The sequence below is a fragment of the Thunnus maccoyii genome, chromosome 18 (assembly GCF_910596095.1).
Source record: "Thunnus maccoyii chromosome 18, fThuMac1.1, whole genome shotgun sequence".
Classification (NCBI taxonomy): domain Eukaryota; kingdom Metazoa; phylum Chordata; class Actinopteri; order Scombriformes; family Scombridae; genus Thunnus; species Thunnus maccoyii.
Window position 1 is genome coordinate 21,263,577 of NC_056550.1, and position 22,671 is coordinate 21,286,247.

Sequence of the window (22,671 nt, forward strand, 5' to 3'; positions counted from 1 at the left end):
ACAGGAAAACAGTAGCAGGCTACTGGGCCGCAGCCATGCAGCGCTCAACAATATGGGATGAATGATTTCCGTAGGAAAGGAGGGACAGGGTCCAAACCCACTTCATCATTACTTCGCCTCTTTGAGGCAGCAGGAAGTCAAGAAAATAAATTTCTGAGCTGTGGATTTGATTTATGGTCATACGAGAGAATGCAGGTGAGGAAACATAGGTATGTGTTTGTGTAACAAAAATTAGCTGTCATGTGTTAACATAAGCTTCACCATGTGTTTGTTTCTACTTTTTTTGGTGAACTTCTTGTCTTCTGTGTTAGTGTTGGTGAATGTTGATTGGTTGCTTTGTCCAACATTTAATCTCGTCCACAATAAACCAACCATATTGCCACGAATCTTAGTTTGGCTATTTATGGTTTCCAGAGGATGACTGCTATATTTTGTCAGGATATATTTAAAACTTTCCATGAAATTTGATTATTATCGGTCTCTAAAAATAGGAACAAAAAGTGCTGAATAACAATAACAAATGATTAAATGATAACGTACTGTACATAGTGTACATACCGATCAGATTAGTGCACAAAACAAAGGACATTGTTCCCTTTATTATTCACTGCACCTGTTCACAATAAGAATAGAGGATTGGCCATGAGGTGTGACAGTTGCAGCTAAAAAGAAGGTCATCCACTTTGTCTGACCTTTGACCTAAACCTCCCCTCCACCACATTGGATGGACATGCAAGTCAAAAAAAAAGGAAGGGCCACACAGTGACAGAGCAAAGCTGCCCCTCAATTACATGTGGTCAAACACAAACTATCACCACAAACACACACATGAACAGGCAAATCACACATTATGCATAAGCAAACAAATTTGTTGCAGTGTATCTCACGCAAAGCTGTGACCTTTCAGCTCTTGAGATCTACCTTGTGCGGTCTTCACCTCACAAAATTTTGACCCTTGTATGTTTTATGAGGTATGTTATGATTTTTGCCTGTCTTTCACCTCTTTTGAAGTTGAGACCTTTCCATAAACCAAAACCACAAAGCTCTCCCCAATGGCCTTGTGGTGGGATGGAAATAAAGCCGAGCCTAACCCCTTTAAAGATCTACTTGGCTATGGTTTAAAGCAAACTTCTCCTCCCACACATATTTATTCTTTGTGGGGGGAAAAAAAATCAAGTGCTATTTAGATTCTGAAGTCATAGAACTCTTAGTCTAGTTATGTGTTGTATTCATCAGCAGTTTTGAAAGTCTTCACCTTGTTTCTCATTGTATATTCTTTACTTGTTTGTCTACGTGCACTTGCGTTTTTAACCCGGCAGCTTGTTGCACCGTCACCACGGCTACGCAAACAAACACAGAGAACCAAAGCAACACGCTTCAGCAGGTAATCATTAGTGCCAAGTTGACCTTTGACCCCTGCAATGCCTCAGATGACATATGGCCACATCTACCTGCTGTTACTGGAGTCACTGGGCCGCGTCACCCAGCAGCAGGAGGTGTGGTGTAAATGCAGTGACTTGCGTGCCAGTTAGATTTGTTTTATGTAGGCTGTTAGCTCACTGATAGAGCGTGCCACGTTAGGTGGTTTTCAGGTACAGCGGACGGTGTAAAGGTTGTTTTTTTTTTAATTCCCAGAGGTATCACGTGTCAGTCTGTCATCTCCGATAGCTGTGTAAGGGAATATTTCCTTTCTCTTTTATGAAAGAAACCCACTTTTTTTAAAGATGATCAGGAAATTCCCTTGGCAAAAGCCAGCCACAACATAGAAATGTTAGCAAACGACTATTGCTGATTTCCTTGCAGACGTTCATCCTGTTTACAGTTCTTAATTTATGGGTGTTGGGTTTTACAAGAGGTTTTTTTTTTTCAATAGAAAAGCAATGGGAGTTTTCTATTGTCTTCATTCTCCCTTTTAATTTGACTTTATTTCTTTACATTTCTATTTTTTTATCTCACTGGTATGTCTGTCTGCTAGACTACCCTATTTCTAATACTTATACCCCCACCTCATATTCTCAGTTGGCAATTAAAACACATTTTTTCCATTTCTCTCTTGAGTCAGACATTCCAAATGGATTTCTCTGTTTCCCCATTTCCTCCGTCTCCTACGCTCATCCTTCTTCTACCCGCTGGCATGTCTTCTTCTGTCACTTTGGAATTCTTCAGGTTTACACTATTATCTGACCATTTCAGACAGAAGTGAAAAGTCAAACTCCTCCGCCACTTGTATCTTGGGTTGTTGGGAAATCATGTTTAGTACCGTCAGGACAACAACTGCTATTTTTTACAACTCTATTTTTTCTGAGTCATCAAGTCCCTGAGACAACAGTAATTTGTTTTTCCAGCCAACCCACACAGATAAGCTTTTGATGGATAGTAACGGGTGCAGTACCGTTGTGGCCAGTATTTTTCATCTAGTTTAACAAGCTGTCTGTCATTAAAGTTGTTGTTAATCCCATTAGATACTATCTGAATAATAAGAGTATTATGTAGACATAAGGCATAAATGGCGCTGTGAAAGGCTTTATATTGCCTGTTGTTGGATTAATGATGTGGTTGTGAGGGGGGATGGAGACCGGAGACAGAAGCAACCCACAGCAACAGCTGAAAAAACCCTTTCAGTTTCTAAGTTGGTCTGTCTGCCTTGTGTCTGTCCTTGGTTAAGCCTAGATGCATCTGTTGATGCCCACACCCCAACAGCCTTTAGGATAGTGTAATATCTAAATCTGCATGTAGCTATTTTGGCCAATCTAGACAAGTGTTGTTAAGCTGTTTGGAGACTTCCTGCATGTGTAATCAACCAGAAAAAGCCCAACAATATGCTGCCTCTATTCTACACTTTGTTGAGAAAGATGAAAAGATGGTCTAATTATCCTATGTGAATACATAGCATTTGTCATAGTATCACTTACACAAGTCTTCCTAAATCATCCGCCTGTGTTGTACAAGTTTATGCAGTTTTTTTTTTCTTTTGCCTGAAGCAAATAAGCACTTTACCACAATCACTGCCTTTAAGTGCAAACAGTGTCTCACAGACATGCATACAGCTATAGTTATGAATTCCTCCAGTCTGGGAGGTCATACAGTGCCAGAGAGCAGAGCAAAGCAAAGCAAAGCAAGGCAGGATGTGGCAAAAAACATCTCCTCCGTTTCACTCTACCTGAGTACACTTTCATTTCACTCTGTCTCATCCTTCTCTTCCTGTGTGTGCTCTTATCTGCTTTGCAGCAAACCCACACAGTGTGAAAACAAATCAGTTGCTGCAACCCAAGGGGGAAAAAAAAGTCTGTTAAAAGCCTTTTTTCATATTTGTGGGCAAGAAAATGTGCAGTTCACACTCAACATTTCCACTGCAATCAATGGGTCTGAAATTTAAACACAAGCATTCCCAGTGCTCAACTCTGTCTTTCCTCAGTGTTTCCCATCTGTTGCATTTATCCTTAACATCTTGTCACTTTTTCCCCACAGATTTTCAGGTCAGGAGAGATGAACCAAAACCAGCTGTTCAAATTTGATTAACATCCATGCCTGTGTTGCCCCTTTGAGAATATTAACACACTGAGTGGGCGACTGGCAGTTGCTCATTGCAGCACCCAGGGAGTCAAATAGGGTAATGTTGATGACTGATTTGCAATCAGAGGGGTACATCTTATATGTATGTAAGGCCAGACGAATGCATTTGATAAATTAAGCCCCACTGGGATTGAAAGGAGTTGAAAAACATGTTAACTTCCTCACATAAGACATCAGGGTGTAGGGTTTTTTGCTGAAACAGAAGCTCGAAACAGAGGCAGTGCCCTGTTAGTTCACTGTGAAAAACCAGAAAACAAATGATTACATACAAAAACATTGACTGTTTCTCAACTACTGCTAATTATGTCAATTTCTCAGACATGAGACTAAATACTCACATGCTATAATTCACTAAAGCCATATACATCTGGAGACTTATTTGCAAAGGTTAGGCAAGTCACAGTCACAGTTTAGGATGTTTGTTCTCGCCAGTTTATTTATTTTTTCTCGATTTGGTTGGATCAATAAAATAACTGTGAAAGACTATGCTCATCCTCAAAGCATATAGATAGAAATACATAAGTAGTAACATACCGTCAGTCATTTAACCTATAGTTTAATCTGAAATTGCAGATGTGTCTTAACCCAATAAAATTAACAAATAAACAGAACATGCTAACTATTCATTGAAAAAAGACTGTATATACATTACCCTTAATATTTTTTTTCTTTTGTAAAGTTTTGTAAAGTTTTTTATCTTTGTTCCCCAACATCATCAGCACTGTTCAATCAGAGCATCCAACTCTACCACACATGATAAGATAATGTGACTGCCTGAAATCCAAATGGAGGATTCTCAATGAGGCCACACACTGCTTCCTCTCCAGGCCTGTTTGCCATGTGTTGTCTTTAGATTACAAACAAGGCGATGTGATCTCGAGCCTATTCTGATGACTTATTTTTATCCCTCTTTCAGTCCTTTCTCTGTTGCCAAAAGGATTAGGAACTTATCTTTTAATACCGTTCGAGCGTCAGCTCTGCACGTCATCCTGCAGTCTAGAAGTGAATGACTTCCAGCACCGATGTTTGGGAACCCACTGAGGAGACGTCTGTCCTTTTTGTTAACCACAGTAGTTGATGTGGCAGAAATACCAGCAGTAAGAGAGAGAGAAGGAGTTAAGACGTGGGTGGTGGTTAAGCATCTAAATCAACCAAAGCTATTGGGCTGTTTAATTTTATGAGGTGTGAGACCTTTGCGGCTCCATTCACTGAGGTCAGCGCAAACAGATTAGAGATCACACCAGTGTGTGACCTAGGCTCGCCATCATTACACCACTGCACCAATGATTTATAGAGTTGATGAAAGCATGACATCATGTATTAAATCAGCCTTCTGTTAGTCTGCCCTAACCCTCTAAATGGTGACATACACGCTATCCGACCAAGCAAATTAGGGTCTGGTCGTGCAGAGACATGGGGCCCTTTTTGCCAAAACATCAGTTGCTTGTTAATTACAAATTGCACAACACATGATACGATACGACAGATAAGATGTGTATTGAAGCCCTGTATAAGCAACCGAAGAAGACAGGGAACACTTATCGACTGAGGTGAGATTAGCAAGTAGCCCTCCTGAGTCTGAACCCATTCATTACATGGAATCCTCTTTCTGCATAAACAATGGTTTATAACTAAGAACCATAAACAGAGAATTTAAACAGCTACCAATCATGCTCTGGAAGGACTCAGCATTCAACAATTTTGCAGATGTAGTCTTTTAGACCTTGTTAACAAGGAAAATTTCCTAAAAAAAAAGGTGGATGGCGTTATCATTCTCATGAAATGTTACCTATCAGATGGAGCAAAACAAAGGGAAGAAAGGGAAGGGAGGTAAAGTAAGAGACTCAGAGAGACTCAGTAAGAGCTGTTTGACTTTATTCTTCATTACCTCCTCACAACACCTCATAAGTCAGACATTTGCTGGTGCCGGATGATGGCATACTTCCTCATTCATACCGCCTCAGTGTTATAAGCACCGGGTGGAAACAGGTCATTGTGGTCCTTCAAACAGAAAGGAAAAAGTCTGGGATGTTATCAGGAGATCCTAACATGATTCCACGGGGCCTCCAAGCAGACTCATAAAGGAGCTGCAGCAAACATTTAACAGCACTGTGTCACAGAGTCACAGGAGAAAAACACTTACATAATGAGGAACCCCCCTCTCTTTTTACACACCCATAGGCAACAAAAAGGAGAGGAGAGAAAGGACATCTTTGAAAATGTGGACAAAAGACTGTCTGTCTCTCTAACACATTTACCTAAGGGAGTCATAAGAGAGCTTAATAGTGTACCCTGATCCTGCGATGGCCGCCTCTTTAACTCCACATTGCCTCTGCCCCTCCACCCACAACCTTTTACCTCTGCTGGCTCTTTTTAGCGGCTCTTTGTAAGAATAACTGCACCTCTGATTATTCATCCTGCATGAGGGTGAGATGCCTGCCTGCCACAATGAACGGAAGACGCATTCATTGGACTGGAATGAAAATCACATCTTGTTTTACAGTTGAGAAATTATATTGTTATTTCACCAAATCGTCACATTTAACCTATCACATATCCTTTACGTCAGTCAGATCCATATCTTGAACACTTTATTGGAACGGATCCAATCGTTACTCTACAGCCGAGGTCTTGTTAAAAACATGAGCTGTGTTTTCTGACCCAGTCATGACTAGGCCTGTTTGTTCCAGTGGTTCGGAAAGCGTTCTTGGTCCCCAGGTCATGGCTGAACTTCTCATATTTATGTTAGCTAAACTGCAGGCTGGCAGGCTAATTCGCTGGTATGTGTTTTCATTAGGTCTCTGGGGCCGGGTAGAGCTCCCTCACTAACGTGGCTCCTCTGAACTCTGACCTCGGCTTTAATGGGATGGCTGGCAGAGAAAGAGGGTCATGGCTTCAGCGCGGGCCTGCTAGGACTTAAGGTAACAATTTGAGGAGGCGTAACAGGTTATGTAACCTTGACGCTGGATACTAATGACTCGATAGGGTTTGCGGAATGTCCACTCTCAATAGGTCTCTTTTACATCAGTTGCTGTTTGTGGCAACAAAATTAGCTTTGGTATGGTAAGATAGGACAAATCCTGCTCTGTGTGCTAGATAACAGCTATGTAGGGCATGTGATCGACCACTAGCAATGTGCTAAGCCACGGGCAATAAAATCAGTACAGAAGGACCTGTCATTCTGTCATCTCCTCTTTTTCTGCTCGCTTCCCTCAAGGCAGCACAGATACCCATCTCCTCATTTAGAAACATGAAATATAAAGGCTGGTATGAGCATCTGCCTTCTTCAACAAAGACGTGTGCCCAGTAGAGCTGTACCATTAATCGACTCATCGCCAACTACTTTGATAATCGAAAATTTATTTTAGTCATTCTTCAAGTCACACCTTTGCTGGTTTCAGCTTCTCAAAAAGTTGAAGCTTTTACGTGTCATACATGATAGTAAAGTGAATATCTTTGGATTTTGGACTATTGATCAATCAATATGAGACATTTTTGGAGCATGAAGAAGCATTTTTCACTATTTTCTGACATTTCATAGCCAAAACCATTGATAAATTAATCAAGAAAACAATTGTCAGATTGATTGATAATGAAAATCATCTCTAGTTGCAGCCCTAGTGCCTCCTATTATGATGAAAAGAGTGCCGAAACACTTACTTAAACAACGACTACACAATTAATCTCAAAAATAAATACAGGAAAATAATCATCAGATGAAGCTCTAGATGGCAGTGACTGATAGCATGAGTCCAGTTATTGGGTACAACAAAGCATTTGAGGAAGGAAAATGTCTCATATTGCCTAGTGTCTGATATTACCTCCTTACACAAGGCTATAACCACAGCTCCTACCACTGGTTCCTTTATTGTCTGGGATTGGCTCTCAGCTGGGGAAGATTTGCTGTGTGTGTGTGTGTGTGTGTGTCTGTGCTGTTTGCTTGGGGTCAGTCGGGGCCTCTGTCTTTCTAACAGCTTCACAGTTTCACAGTTTTAGCTGCAGCAAGCCCCTGGAGGTTAGGTGACACATTTCCCATGGAGTACAGGTCATCGTCACATTGGTCCACTCTGCAGGCCATAAATACCAATCATCTTCCCTCACAGGCTTGCCTTTATGTAAACTATCCTGACAACAGCTCCGTTATGATAGTGCGTCTTCTATTTCTGACTCGAATATTAGATAACAGAGAGAGAGAAAAAAAAAACTGTAGCACCTGGGTGTAAATCAACATCACTGTACTTTCCAAGCTAAATATCTTGCAATGTCTGATGAAGACTTGTCTAATGGGATGCTTTGAATTCTTCTTTAATGACAGTGCAGCTTCAGTAGGCAGACAAACAACTCTCCCACAGATGAGATAGAAGACGCTATGCAGAAAGCTCCCACACCTCAAGGGCAGCTTCACATTCATGACTAAAGTTGTGTGAGAAAAAAAAAGGCCAACTCTCACCTGAAGTACAGCCAAGCCAAACCCGGTGCAAGCAGCAGGAAAACAGATACCAATGTCAAACATGCCTCAAATGCTTGTGAGCGCATGTGTGTGTGCACGTGTTTGTATATGAATCTGGACATATTTTGCGTCTTTATGGGTTGTTTTTTTTTTAAATTTGGGAGCAGGTGGGTATCATGCAGGGTTAGAAATAAGGGAAATAAAGGGTCAATCAGCTTTGAGGTTAGGTTACCATTTAAATGCCTTATTGAATAATCTCAGCAAACACATTTTAATTCTTGCTTCACTGTTTTAGTGAGACTTTACTCGCCCTTAAAGGCTGACATATAGCTGCAATTCTAAACTGATATTGTACATCATAACATAGAAACTGCTGTAAATTATGAGGGGATAAAGTGCACAGTTCTTTACGATGTCATTAAGGATGTTTCATATTTAATCATTGCTACAATTTTATTGGTTTAAGTCATCATAATAAAAAAACTGCTCAACTGAAAGTAACGATTAAAGTGTTTGTTTACCTGCACCAAGATAAATTCCTATCACTTGAACGCACCACTGCCAGCTTGCAGAAGAGGACGGTCCTGAGTTGCAGCAAGCTCCATTGGTTTCTACTGCTGAACGTCATCGCAGGGGGCGGGCGAGGAGTTTTCATGTCAAGAATTTGTAGTAGCACTCAAACCAATTTGCCGCACCGACGGTGTCACACTCCTGCAGGGCATCATCTTTTGTTTGGGATACGCGTTTAACCTGGATTATCTCCCGGTGGTTTGACACAGCTCCTGTAGGCTCTAGACGACCCTTTTTATCATGCGAGTCTTTACTTGATCGGATCATAAATCTTTGTCTTTGTTTTGTTTTTGTTTTTTTTTTGGTGAAAGAGAATTGTTTCATGCCAACTTCAATGCCAGATTCAGCAACGATGAACAAGAACGGAATCGTGACAAAAATCCACACGAGGATTAGAGCTGACCCGTTCACAGCCAATTACGACTTGGTCGGCAAAGAACTGGGCAGGTAAATCTGTTTGTCGCATGAATGGTTTCCAGCATTCATTGATGAAAAAAAAACTAATCTGTGTTGCTGACTTTGTTCGTGTGCTGGCTGAGTGGAATTTGCAACACCATGATGATGTAAATCGGGTAATCATATTAGATGTTAATCTCTGCACTTGGTAACGTGAAGCGTGTTGATTGAACATTTCTAATCTCGCATTCCATCTCAGGGAAAAGCTGCTGATGGAGTCGCGCATTTGGCATCCCCGGACGCGCAATGGTAATGCGCTTTCCGTGCGTCTTGGATGAAAGTTGATGAATAGTTTTAGGACTTTCTGATCTTTTGGATTTAAAAAACTTGAGTTGGACAGAGTTATGTGAAGATGCAGGGGGTCCAGAAAGCTTTGAGAAAGTATGAGTTTGCATAGTTGTAGAATGATCACTGAAGAGAAAGCGTGATATTGTTCTCTGGGTTTAAGTTCACCAACCTTTGTTATCGTTTCCTCTTATGCCCACCTGTGTGGTTTAGTAGATCCTCCTACATGAGGTGGTGAAAGTGTAAAATACCACGAGCTGAACTTAAGTATTGGTTTGGAGTCGTATTTTGAATGAGTCAAAGTATTACAAGTGTGAGGTAATGTGGACTAATGAGAGTACAGGTACAGCTTACACTTGGTAGACACTGTAAAGTCAACTATAACTCAATATAGTGTGAAGACTAAAGACAGTTTTCCTGTTTCATACCGGTTTCTCAAGAGATGCAGCGTCAAATATGCCATCTAACGTCATTCACTTCTCCCTCTCTCTCTCTCTGTCTGTCTGTCTTTCTCTCCAGCTGAATGCATTTTGTGGGTCACATTTAATGTGTTGGACTCAGACACTGAAGTGCACATTCCAGTGGTGTTTAGGCAAGGATTCCCCAGTATACCAGACAATAATGACTTCTCACCCCAATTCAGAATTAAGACAAGTCACCAAAGTTGACAACCTGGATTCTGCTTAATGTTAACAGCTGTTTGATTGCTGCTTGAGCCAATTTTTGCATCTGTCTCTATAACTTTGCCCCTCTGCAGAGTTTGGGACAGGCTAAATAAAGAGTCAGTTGGTAGCGGCCAGTTTTCCTTGTCAAACACTCTGGGACATCCTGGGACAGCAGCCAGGACCTGTGTGTGTGTGTGTGTGTGTGTGTGTGTGGAGGGGGGGGGGGGGGGGGGGGGGGGGGGGTTGGCTGGAGGCAGCTGATGAAGTGTAGGGTACAGCAGCCTCTAAACACCCTCTCTTCCTCCCCTCTCCCTTCATCCTCCTCCCCTCCTCTTCCCATGACTTTGACCCAACAACATCCTGAGATCAGGCTTCATAATCGTATTAAGCGCAGGAATGTACATAGTGCCGCTTGCCAGGAGATCAGCTATATAGTTTGTACATTAGGAGGGATGTTGACCAAATTATAACTTGTTGGTGCATGATTTGATTTTTCCTGTAGTTGTTTCAGCTCTCTTGCTCAAGTTGAAAGAAGCAATAAGGCTCATTGGCCTTATTTTCAAAGCCTTCTAATCAACAAGTTTTGCATTATGAGTGTTGGTCCCCTGCAGAACTGTGCACAAAAATATGTTGTGGTCAACTTGAAAGCAGGAAGCAGGAACCCATGTGTGTGTGTTTGTGTGTTTGTGTGTGTCTGTCTGTCTGTGAAGCAGGCAAATGAGAGCTGTAAGGACTGTCATTTCTCATCGCACTTCAGACATGAGTCAGTGACCCGCTGAGGGAGACAAAACGCAGACTCCACAGGAAACCAATTTCTCAATCAAATTTTCACCATCTCCAGTACTGGAGAGGAAGAGGAGGAGAGAAAAAGAAGAGAGAAAGAGAATTAGTTTTATGTGTCACAGTAAAAGCTGATTGATGACAGACTAGTTTCACACAAATTCTACTGAGAATAAATCTGCAAATAAGCTGTTTGATCTGTATAATTGTATTTATGGTTCCAGACAGACAGCATGTATGAGAAAGGCCTCATTAGTTGTAGTTTGTTTTCTACTCTAACAGAGCCTGTTGTCACGCGAAAAAGGAAACAAACTTAATGTGTAAAATATTGCATGAAAGTGTTGTGATGTTGTCACATTAAAGGACTGTATAACCAGCAGGTTCTATGCCCAGTAGTGTGAAGATAGCTGACTGGAAGATGGCTGTGTTTAGTAACCTCTGACCTGTTGTCAGCCTTTTAAAAAAGGCCTCTTGTTGCTCCTTTCTGTGGCCAGCGGTCATTTCTTTTCACTCCATATGTAGTTCCCAGCCCACAGTGAGCTGCTCTGAACTTGGCTAATTAAGGATGAAAAAGCTCTGACAGGTTTTGCCTTTTCATTCTGAACAATGAGTCGTCACCATTCTGTGAGAGTGGGAAACAGCAAAAGAGAGGGAACAGGCCTCACAACGCCGGGGCGGTAGCCAAAACAGAACCAGGCTCCGGCCAGAACAGTTGCTGTTTTTGGTCCGCAGCAGAGTGGGCTTGGGGTAATGTGTGGGAAAATGACAGGCACCATGCTGACTGGACCTTTCTGACTTGGCCACTTCATTCAGATTCTGCCCAGTTCATAGTCATCTTTTCACATCCCTTATTCACTTTTCCCAAGCCTTCTGCGGTGTATCTGTATTGTGTGGCTCATAAAACGTGGGAATGTCAGTTAGCTGGATATATTTGTTAAGTTTACAGTATCCATTTTAGCATGTTGTGGCTCCAACCTGACTGTGGCAGCAGTGACCCCCTGCTTGGCCAGCCTTGGTCAGGTGGGTGGTCTTGGTCTCGGGGCTGCTGCGTTAGCCGACTGGTCAGCTTTTGTACGACTGTCAAAGGAGAAACAGGCTCTAGCCGAGGGTCTGGGTGGAGGCGTCAACACAATTCCATTTGTCCCTGCTGCTGTCAGCTGTGAAGAAAGGGAAGCGGACAAGGCCTCATTATCAGCCAGGGAGGGACTGCTAGTGATTGTGGTCAGCTTGACACAGAGAGGCAATTCTGCACACGTCGGACATCCTGCCCACACCCACGGCTGACCCTCAACACCTCCCACGAATCCATCTGGGTAGATGCAGGAAAATTAATGATAGCGGCCAGGTTGTTAACGTGACTGTTGTTTGTTTTTTTTTAGTCTCATGTTCTCCTAAATGGAGTGACACCCAGTAACAAAGTTGTTGCTTTGTGTTTGCTTAACCTATAAAGTGGCGTTAGCCTTATCAGGTCCCTGCATTGTTCAGGAGTCCTTGCCAAACCGTCAGCCTTATCTGCCTCTTGTCAGACCCTCCTAGACGCTGGAGAGAGGCGGGGAAATCGCTCTACCTAATGTCTAATGACGTCTCTTCAGCTGAGCATGTCAGTGGTCAATAGCAGTGCTTGTATTTTCAAATAATGCCACTTAACCGTCTTATCTCTGAAACGTTCTTTAACCTCGCCTACAGTGTTGCACTCGTGGCCGGTTGGCGGGCTTTTCCAAATGTCTTGCACTGTAATCTAGGTTTCACCTCATTTAACTGTCTTGGGCTTGTCCAGTAATTTTAGCCTTCTTCTACTGCAGTTTGAATGACCTAAATTTGATTCAGTAGTCCCATTGGCTACTTGCATACAGAGCAGAACCATCTCTGACCAACTATTTTTAAAAAGCCAGTAATGTGGTTGTGATTATTCTGCCTCCTCACTAATCACTCTCTCGCTCTCTCTCTCTCTCTCTCTCCCCCTCTTTGTTTCCCAGGGGAAAGTTTGCGGTGGTGAAGAAGTGCATTGAGAAGGCAACGGGGAAGCAGTATGCTGCCAAGTTCCTGAGAAAGCGACGGAAGGGCGAGGACTGCCGCATGGACATCTTGAACGAGATTGCCGTGCTGGAGTCAGCCAAGGCGAGCCCCTATGTGGTGGCACTGCATGAGGTTTATGAAACCAACACCGAAATCGTCCTCGTTCTGGAATGGTAAGACAGTAGACGTTACAGAAACAACAAAAAAAGGTCTTTTTAAAAGTTTACTCAAAAAAAGAGATTCTACATCACATTTTGAACAGTCATGTCTGACTGTCTCTCCCGAGTTTGTTTGTGTTCAGACCCTCGTACACACACACACAGCTCTGACTTTCACTGCCCACAGGAGAAAAAAGGGATGATGGAACTCAAAATGGCCTTTTGAACTTTCATCACTTGTTGGTGTTTGAGCCATGCCAGGAAAACTAGGATAAAATGATCTGGTGCTAAATTACTAGGCAGATGAAAATCCATTAATCATCCCTTTAAAAACTTTCCATCACTGCAGTTTTTCTTATGCAGAATTACCGAGATACGTGAGGACACCAAACTAGCTTTGAGAAAACTCCCTGATACTGTATATTCATCCAGCTCTACTTGATAACTTAATAAGCAGAGATTTAATCTTCATGGAAATTAGTTGGGGAAAACCTCACGTCAAATGTTACGTACACGTCATGCAACATCCTGTATTTTGCATAATGACAATGTCAGTTCTCTGATAATTTGACATGCATTGTCAGCTTTGTGCAGTTTATCTGTCTGACCTATGAAAAAATCCACCCACCCCATAGCTTAGAGTTATGTTGTAGTTTCTGAGAATACTGTTGCGTGTCACTCAGGTCTTTCTCACCTCAAAGAAAAAACAGACACACGTGTGAAACGCATAGCCTTGCACTATTGTTACATGAGTTCTACCTTAAATGGAAATTCTCTCGCTCTGTGTGGTTTGTTTCTCGTCACATCAAAGCCTCAGCGCCTCAGTTCCTAGTGAAATGACTGTTAGTAACTGTCTCTTTAAATGCCCGCAGTAGCAGAACCGCATCATGTGTACTGCGTGTGTGACAGTGACAATATTGAGCTACAAATGAGTCAATCAGACCCTGCTGTGAGAACTTAGTGCTCACTGCCAGACACTGTGTTGCCAGCATGCAGGTGAACTGGCTGGCAGCTGAGTCGAGCTGCTTGCTGACCCAGCAAGGTCAACTTGGCTGTCTGGCTCTGGTCTGTTGTGGTTGGGTGTTAAATGACATGATGCATATCCACTAAGTGTCCTCTGACTGCACTAATGACGCCGTCTAATTACGATTTGGAAAGGACACTTAGCCTCTTAATTACCTCCCTCGCCTCATTTCAGAGAGATAACACTGGGCAATTACTCTTGAACCACGTTCCTCTGACCCTGTTCCTGGACCGCTCGCTGCTCAGGCAGGAAACCCTCTCCTGCAGAGTTCTTGCTAGTCATCCCCATCACAGACATGGAATGCCTCTGCAGAACAAAGACTTCTCTGTAGGGGGGGGGGGGCTGTGTTTGACCTCTGACTGAAGTGTGAAAGGGGAAGTAGCACCACAGTTCACCCCTGCATGCCTGCAGAGAAAACATAGCAGGAGGTCAGCTGACAATTGTTCAAGATCCTCTCCAGCTGCCAAATGGAGCTGCACTGAGTTTTTTAGTATGCAATTAAGCAGCCTGCACATGTGCCCGTTATAATATTTTGGCATTTAAAGGGCTCGGTTTTTAAATGTCACTTCATGCTGTTGTTATCCATTCTTCTGTACATTTGTCTAAAAGTTGCAGCAGCACTCACAGAGCGAAAACGGTGAATAGCTGCATCTTCAAACTGACTGACCTCAGCATGAGTTTCAAGAATCGCAAAAACAATTTTCCATTTCCTGTGGGTTTCAATGTAAGCGGCAAGCAATGCTCCCAAAAGTAGCACACCACCGCGCTGGTATAAAGTGTTGTGTGCTCACATACACACACAGACACACACGTCTTGTAGCCGCAACCACTTCCTTGGTAATGTTAGAGAAATGGAAGCGAGAAGTTGAATTCTATCATCCTCTTAAAGTGTAATGCCAGTGTGCGTCAGTTACACAAAAACCCTCAGCATAATTGAGAGATGGTCACTAGATGGAAAAATGAATGCATCACCTCTGAACTCCTCAACTTTGTGACCATCTGATAATCTAACTCTTTTTTTGTGCACAGCATAGTCCTTAATTTCCTGGTCTCTAGATACACTGGAGTGTACTGTAATAAAGCAATAAACCCATTGTAGCTGCATACAAGGTTAAATATGAGGTTACCTCTGTAGATAAAGAAATCCTAATGCATCACAACCCCAGGAATTGCAGCCAAACCAATCCTTTTTTTTTTCCTTTTTAAATGTCAAATACTCTTTAAAAGTTAAACGGGTTGACTATGTATTAAGTTGCAAAAATATTTTCCTCATGAATCTTATTAAACACTCAGATCATCTCATTCATGCGTTTCCTCTCCTGTTGATATCACAAGTATTTGCTTGACGCATGCTCATTGCACGCTCCTGACGGCATCTTTTCAAAACCCAACACACTGCAAGAATAAAATTCATTTTGGTTTACCACATAATAACCCTTGCTATGGCATGACTTGAATTTAATTTAAGATTTTTTTCCATTTCCCTATTTTGAATTATTTTGTTTAGAGAACATTGCCATGTTTTATGTACATTTAATTTCAATATCTCCTTGCGTTTAACCTAACCCATAGCCCTCATGACCTCACCAGTCTTAAATTGGACTATACTGGAGTATGACTGCTGTCCAGAAAATGTAGCCAACAGACAGGCTAAGCTTGTGGAAACTGGTTGACGGGGTGCTGTTAAGGTGACGTCAATGAATGAGCACCCGGTTTGGTGGTCAGCCAAGAAGGGATTTGACCAGATAGCTTCTCCTGCAAATGTAAAATGAGGTTGACTTGGTTTACCGCTTAAAGATAGAGAAATATTTTTGTCTCTTTCCCACTTAATAACCCCTTATTCCGAGTTTGAAGCTCATCTGTTCTCGGCTCTTGTCTTCAAATGATTGTTTAGCTTCACTGTGCCTTCACTTCACTCATGTTGACTACAGTAGGTTTATTCTTGCGTGTCAGTACAAGGGAGGCCGTCTGCCCACACACTGAAATAGTGAGTACATTAACTCTCTTGGAAGGAGGCAAAGCATGGAGACCATATTTAGACTTCAGGGAAGTATCAGATAATTCTTAAGTGCTTGGCCAGAAAGTGTGCAGTCTGTTGAATTTAAACAAGATGGTCTTTATCAAGATTTTAAATCCTCTCAGGCCCTCTGCTAACAGCTTAATGAGGCCATTTAAACACTTTGTCATTTCAAGCCTTTAACCATTCAGACAGGTACAGTAAATGCCAACAAGTCAACTCAATGTCTCTGTCCAGTTGACAGATTCAAGTTCAAGTTCATTTTCGATGTAACACAAACTCATACATGAGGACTTTTCAACACTAAAATCAAGTGTCCATCAAATTACACTCGTATGCCTCTCATTTCCTCTCCCAAATGTAAACACTAACACCAAGTTTGTTTGCCTTTTGGTATACATGTGCAGATCAGTGTAAACAGATTTGAGTGCAGAATTTCCTCGTCCGTCTCCAGTGCTTCTAAACTCTTTAGGGGTTGTAAGGTGGGATTGCGCGTTTTTTTTGCAACAAACGGGGTAGGTGGCAGGTCAAGTATTTGGTTCTAGGAGCGAAAAGATTATATGGACCAATGACGGATATCCTCAAAATCCCAAAAAAACATGAGTGCTATTTTCACAGCTGAGGATAGTAAAGGGTGCATGGTTAGGAGGCTAACGGGGGATTGGGTGGTGCTGGTTATGTAACAGACATGCCCAGGGCCTGGTCACAAAGTTTTCTTCTGAAGATAAAAAGCATGTGTGCGCAATCTAAATCCCCCACACATGGTTTGAGTTTTTTTTGGGGGTGAACTGTCAGCTCCAGGCATTGATCTGACTGATGGAGCATCCAACGTAAATCCTCCACTTAACTCCACTTTACTTAATGTTGTTACACAAGAACAGCAAGACCAGGCAGGAATCTGACTATTCCTCTCGCAAAAATGTGACAAGTCACCACTGAGTTGTCTGATTACTAAATTCCAAAAAAAGGATTCTCCCTTTAGTAGTTTTTAGGAGAATGAGCAAAAAACAATGCAGGCTGAGGCTCATATAGTATCTAGTTACCAACCTGACACTACTCCCCTGCCTCCCTTTATTCTCCCTCTTTGGCCACTTTAAAGCTTAGTATCAGTTCCCTCTCACTTTAAGAAAATATTTAGGCTTTGATTAGTTAGCTGTTGTTTGCCACTGCTTCCCCTGTTTTGATTTAGTAAGTGAACTTGCAGCATATCATGCTGTATGAGGCCTTATCTGAACCTGCTGTAAGCTGATATGACCGTTCTTATCTGCAGTAATATTCCTGTGTACGGGAAGGTACATGCAGAGGCGGGGTACCTAAAATTATACTGATTCACGTTGGACTCGTATGCCGTCTGTAGATGTGGATGGACTTTGTTTTTTCAAGCCAAAGTACAAGGATATGGGATGTTATATAATTTTAAAGAAAGTGGAAACGACTTTGGGTTTGTTCAGTAAAATTGCACTAATGGGATCGGTTGGAATTTGCTATTGTCAACGTGTGCAATTCAAAATGAAAGGAAGGGTGTATTTGTTCAGTTTAAGGCAATTTATTATGATAAGTTAAAATGAATAATCAAAAATGAAAGTCAGCCAAAGTAAACTCTACTGGGTGGCTATCCATGTACAGGTCTTTTCTTCTCATCTTATCCTTGTTTTGTTTTCTCAGTTTTCCTTCCTGTGCTTCCCTTTCAGCGCTGCCGGTGGCGAAATCTTCGACCAGTGTGTTGCCGATAATGATGAGGCCTTCACAGAGAAAGATGTGGTGCGGCTGGCCAAGCAGATCCTGACTGGAGTGGCCTTCCTGCATCGAAACAATGTGGTCCATCTGGATCTGAAAGTAAGTACACTGAAAGATTATATGACAATATAGGACGGTCCACCCCCCCGAGTAGCAGACTGAGGCAGATATTATTTCTGTTATGCAACCTCACCTCATTCAGTGTGTCACAACCCAGTTCCCACAAGACATCGGTCAATAAAAGAACCTGACTATCATGTTTTCTTTATTGGCTCTTAGGTAACAAGGTAGTTAATATTGAGGGTATTTTTTTTTACTTAAGCATCTCACAAATTAACCAAGTGTTTGTTTTCTCTTTGCTCATAAAATTTTATTAATTTTTTAAAAAAATGAACAAGTTACAAAAGAGCTGCATAGGTTCTAGATAAAATGATCAGTTCCAATACACAAAAGGCTCTGTTTAAGAGTATTGATTGTGTAAAATATTTGGGTGTGTGGCACTAAAGTATTTTCAAGAGAATCTCATGTACTCTTCAGCTGCTCTTGTGGTTTGATGGACTATAATGGTCCAGGCTTTATAGTTAGCCTGTCTTTTCCTCTTCTGTTTATCTCAGATGTTCCAGCCAACTCTGGCATAAGTCAGCCTCACCCAGAATTAAGCACAGTTGTCCGCACACTAAAGTATTTCCACACACTAACCATGGAGCCATCTAGCCAGTTGGCAGGGATACCCTACCTGTTTTCAGTCTCGTCTGATTGGATTAGTGAGCATCTGAGCTGAGCTTAGAGGAGCAGCTAGATGCTGACCAGACTTCAAATCCTCGTGGGGCCATTCACAGCAAATGCTCTGACTCATTCACACTGACTTGTAATCAGTGACGAAGATGTCAAATGTCAAAAGATGTTCAGATGTCAAACCTCAAGCTTCTCGAACGATCATTAGTCATTATGTAACATACCACTGTCTAATCTGTGTGTTCGTCCTCTCCAGCCCCAGAACATCTTGCTGACCAGTGCCAGACCTTTAGGGGACATTCGTATTGTGGACTTTGGCTTGTCAAGACGCATGGACAAAATCACAGAAGTCAGGGAGATCCTGGGTACTCCAGAGTATGTGGGTGAGTCCTGCATTCAGCCCTTAAATACCCACAATCACCTGTGTCTTTTCAATTTGAGTGCCATTTATCATGACTAACTATGTGCTTCATAACTAACTATGTGTTTCTGTTGCAGCACCAGAGATCCTGAATTACGAACCCATCAGCACTGCTACAGATATGTGGTGAGTGTGCTACTGTAGTTAATGAGACTATTTCCAGTCATTTCTGCCTTGTAGGACTCATTAAGTACTTATGGGAATAAAGACACATTCAAGACAGTGACGTCACCTCCCTAACGGGCAAGAGATAGTTTTATGTCAAGACCTTTGAACACAAGATAATCTTTATTTCATACTTGCACATTTAATTAATTAATAACCGCCACATCTGTTGTGCTACAGTGTGTTGCAAAACATTCTGTAACTCTCAAAGATGACAAATGGCCTTATTAACTCCCTTCCCTTTCTTCCTCCCTCTTCCAGGAGTATTGGGGTCCTGACCTATGTCATGCTGACTGGTGAGTCTCCCTTCCTGGGTGACAACAAGCAGGAGACATTCCTCAACATCTCCCAAGTCAACATAGACTATTCACAAGACACATTCGAGGGGATCTCCTCCCAGGCTGTTGACTTCATCAAATCCTTGTTGGTTAAAAACCCCAGGTGAGTCTTTTTTACGGTAAAGATGCAGATGAGCAGATGTTCTGATTGTGGCTCAAACTGAAAAGTTTCCATCAGCATCACATCGATCTGATTTGCACACCGAGGATGTGAGTCAGGTTCACACCGGTGCGGAAGTACATCCGCATGCGTGGTTGTGGTAACATGATTTGCGTCACTTGTGCAAAAAGTCATTTCCTTTTTGTGTAAAAATCATGTCTATAAACTCACCCCATTTAACCCCTAGAGAGAAAAAAAGAGGAATTTATAGGCCAGTGCGTTTTGTTTTGATATTACACCAGACACTACGCTGCATCAGTCAAAATTTCACCACATAAAAAACAAGAAAATTTAAACCAAGGTGGATTTCAAAGGAAACTATCTAACCATATTACTGATAAACTCACTTCAAACTCTAATTCGGACTGACTGCTCCAGCACAGAGCCCTTAATTTGTCAACACAATTTGTTGATGAAAAGTAGCAGTAGCCTCTGACTCTTGTCCAGAACCATAATCTCCCATAAGTATCGTTTAATTGAAGCAGATTAGTTGAGTTGTTGGAAAGAATGGAAGATTCCTTAGTGTCAGAGTAATAGTGAAAGATGGAGGGGAAAAACCTTCAGAGCAAACACTGCTTTTTTTTGTGGTTTTCCAAACCAAATGTTGAAAAGCAATATGGCTGACGACTATGAGGGAACGGATTGAGTGAATCTGAATATCCTGGAAATCCATTGGTTATGTAAACTCTTCGGGAATTTCCACTCATCCACAGTGTTATTGTGTTTGTATGTACAGGAAGAGAGCCACGGCAGAAGAATGCCTCAGCCATGCCTGGCTGAACCAGCTCCCCCATCCCCACTCCCACCCGCACCTCAACACCAGGTCATCTTTGGATGAGCCGGAGACGAGCCAGTCTGAGTCTGAGCCCGAGAGCCCGGCTCCCTCCCCTGAGATGGACTTGATCGGGTCGTACCTCATGTGCCCGGGAAAGGGTGAGCTGAAGACGGGCCGTGACACCTTCTCCTTCAGTGAGCCTCCCTTCCCCACGCGACCTGAGATACAACAGGAGCTGATCTGCTGAACGACATCTGACAGGTGGAGAGACACTTAAGGAACTGAAACTCCACGGAGCAGATGCTGAAAGCCAGTGAGCCTGCAGCTTCTCGGTCTTGATATGACTCAGGGCCGTGCTATATGGATGCTGTATGCCTTCTGCTGGCTGCTTCTACTGCTGTGATGTCTGTGAGCTGGGCTGTGTGTAGTTTGATACCTGTGTGTGTGTGTGCGTGTGTTTGAATAATGCGTGCTACTCCGTGCTGATTTTATATGATGACGGGAGGAATGTGAGAGGAATGAAGATGCAGGAGAAAGAAGTGGGAGAAGACACAGCACTCGTCAGCGAGGGTTTTGTCACAGGACTGCACTGCTGCCTTAAAAAAAGTGACTGAAATGAACTGGACTCAGCTTAACGCTGTGGCTAGTTCACTCCTGTGCGCACACTGGTTTCTCTTTTTCACCCAATTAGCCTTTTGAACTGGGTTCCAGAGGAGAGGCAGGTCTCCCGCTTCCTTGGGAAATGACTTCACTCACATCAAAACATGTTATGCTTCAGCTGACCCAGTCATACCTTATGTGATGAGTTTTGTTGAAGGAAGTTAAGGGTTTTGACAGATGTTTCTGTTAAACAAAGGAATTAAAGTAAAGGACAGCACCTACGCTGAAGCCAGACGTTAACTGTTCCACTGTTTTATATGTTAATTTATGTGTGTTTGTTCTACCACTTCAGCCCCTTAAATACACAAAGCCACATCAATGCCTGACTTAAAGATGGAAATAGTAGCATTCTTATTTTTTTTTCAGGACAATCTTGAGCACTTTTTTTTTAAATTTTTGTTATTGGACTTTCATGTAATAATAAGAAACCAAAGGCTCATCAAGTACACTCCGCTGTCACACATTGTACTGTACATATTAACAATTTCCCACCAATCACAGTCGTCACATGATCTTTTTTTTTTTCACAAAGTGCCACTTCGTCAACCTCACTTCTGTGTTAATAATACAGTCAAAATTTTATTTTGTTCGCTATTGCACAAGTTGCACAATTTTTTTTTTTTTGTTTGTACTTAATTGAGAGGTTGCCACTCAATTTCATGCTCTTCAAATATTGTGAAAACGACAGTCTTGGAAAGAGGGATCGACAGGGGTTAAAAAAGTCCGGCTTTGCTATTAGAATAGTAACAGATGAACAATGATATGGTGAACTGAAGGGCTCAGAGTTGTATACATATGTGATATTTGCCTTCAGATGCTCGGGAGCAGAGAAATTAGGAATAATTTCTCAAAAGTACTGAAATGTATATTGTGAGTTAGTATTAAGATTAATATGTAAAAATAATTGTTTTTTTTGTTTTTTGTTTTTTTTTACCAATGTATGAATGTTAACATCATTGTATCATGTCTTATTTTGTACATTAACTTCTACTTATTCCTTTTTTTTCTGCTCATGAATTTCAGGCAGGTTTGCACTTCCCTTTGGACATTATGTTAAAATGAATAAATGTTGATGGCATGCATTGCAAAAATGTAAAAGAAAAAATACATGTACGTTTTGTATCAAACTCCTCTGTCTGTGTCTCATGTTTTATAGCAACAGTAACGATGACGTTTTAACATTGCAGCATGAGTTTACTTTCCATAGCTTATCACTTTCTAATTTAATCAAGTTTAATCCAAACTACAGCAGTGAAAATGTATGATTCTATGGTTAGGGGTTAGTGTACAGGAATTCAACCTGATCCAGGCTTGTTTTTCAGACTACATACTGTAATCTCTGTCAGTAGAAGGCACACAAGTAATAGAATATCTTCAATTAAAAGTTTTCACATTTTTATAAACCCAAATTCAAGACTACAAATGAATCTTAGGTGGGAATGTACCCATTAGGATATAGAGCGAATGTCTGAATTTAGTAGGTCTTCAAATACTTAAGTAAGTGCTCAAAAACAACTGAAATATTCTCAGAATTTATATTTCCAGAACAAGGAGGCAGTGGACATTTCATCGACACTCATCATGTTCATGTAATCTACTTGCACTCTCTGGAATTTAAGAATATAAACATTCGATGTGAGCAATTTGATCAAAGATATACAACACTGAGATTGCTTCATTTTAATG

The 22,671-nt window shown here is 41.8% G+C and overlaps 1 protein-coding gene across 1 annotated transcript; it reads left to right on the forward strand.

Annotated features, from left to right (window-relative positions):
* The first annotated feature begins 8,700 nt into the window (after positions 1-8,700).
* On the forward strand, positions 8,701-22,112 carry stk17al (serine/threonine kinase 17a like). The gene is made up of 7 exons (XM_042392792.1): positions 8,701-9,040; positions 12,756-12,968; positions 17,686-17,830; positions 18,723-18,849; positions 18,965-19,013; positions 19,314-19,493; positions 20,287-22,112. The coding sequence occupies exons 1-7, from the start codon at positions 8,916-8,918 to the stop codon at positions 20,570-20,572; spliced, it is 1,125 nt and encodes a 374-aa protein (XP_042248726.1). The 5' UTR covers positions 8,701-8,915; the 3' UTR covers positions 20,573-22,112.
* Positions 22,113-22,671: the final 559 nt, after the last annotated feature.

Coding starts and splice junctions, on each gene's coding strand:
- stk17al (XM_042392792.1), top strand. CDS start 8,916: ATGCCAACTTCAATGCCAGATTCAGCAACGATGAACAAGAACGGAATC. Junction 19,014..19,313: donor AGCACTGCTACAGATATGTG/GTGAGTGTGCTA, acceptor TCCCTCTTCCAG/GAGTATTGGGGTCCTGACCT. Junction 19,494..20,286: donor TTGTTGGTTAAAAACCCCAG/GTGAGTCTTTTT, acceptor TTGTATGTACAG/GAAGAGAGCCACGGCAGAAG.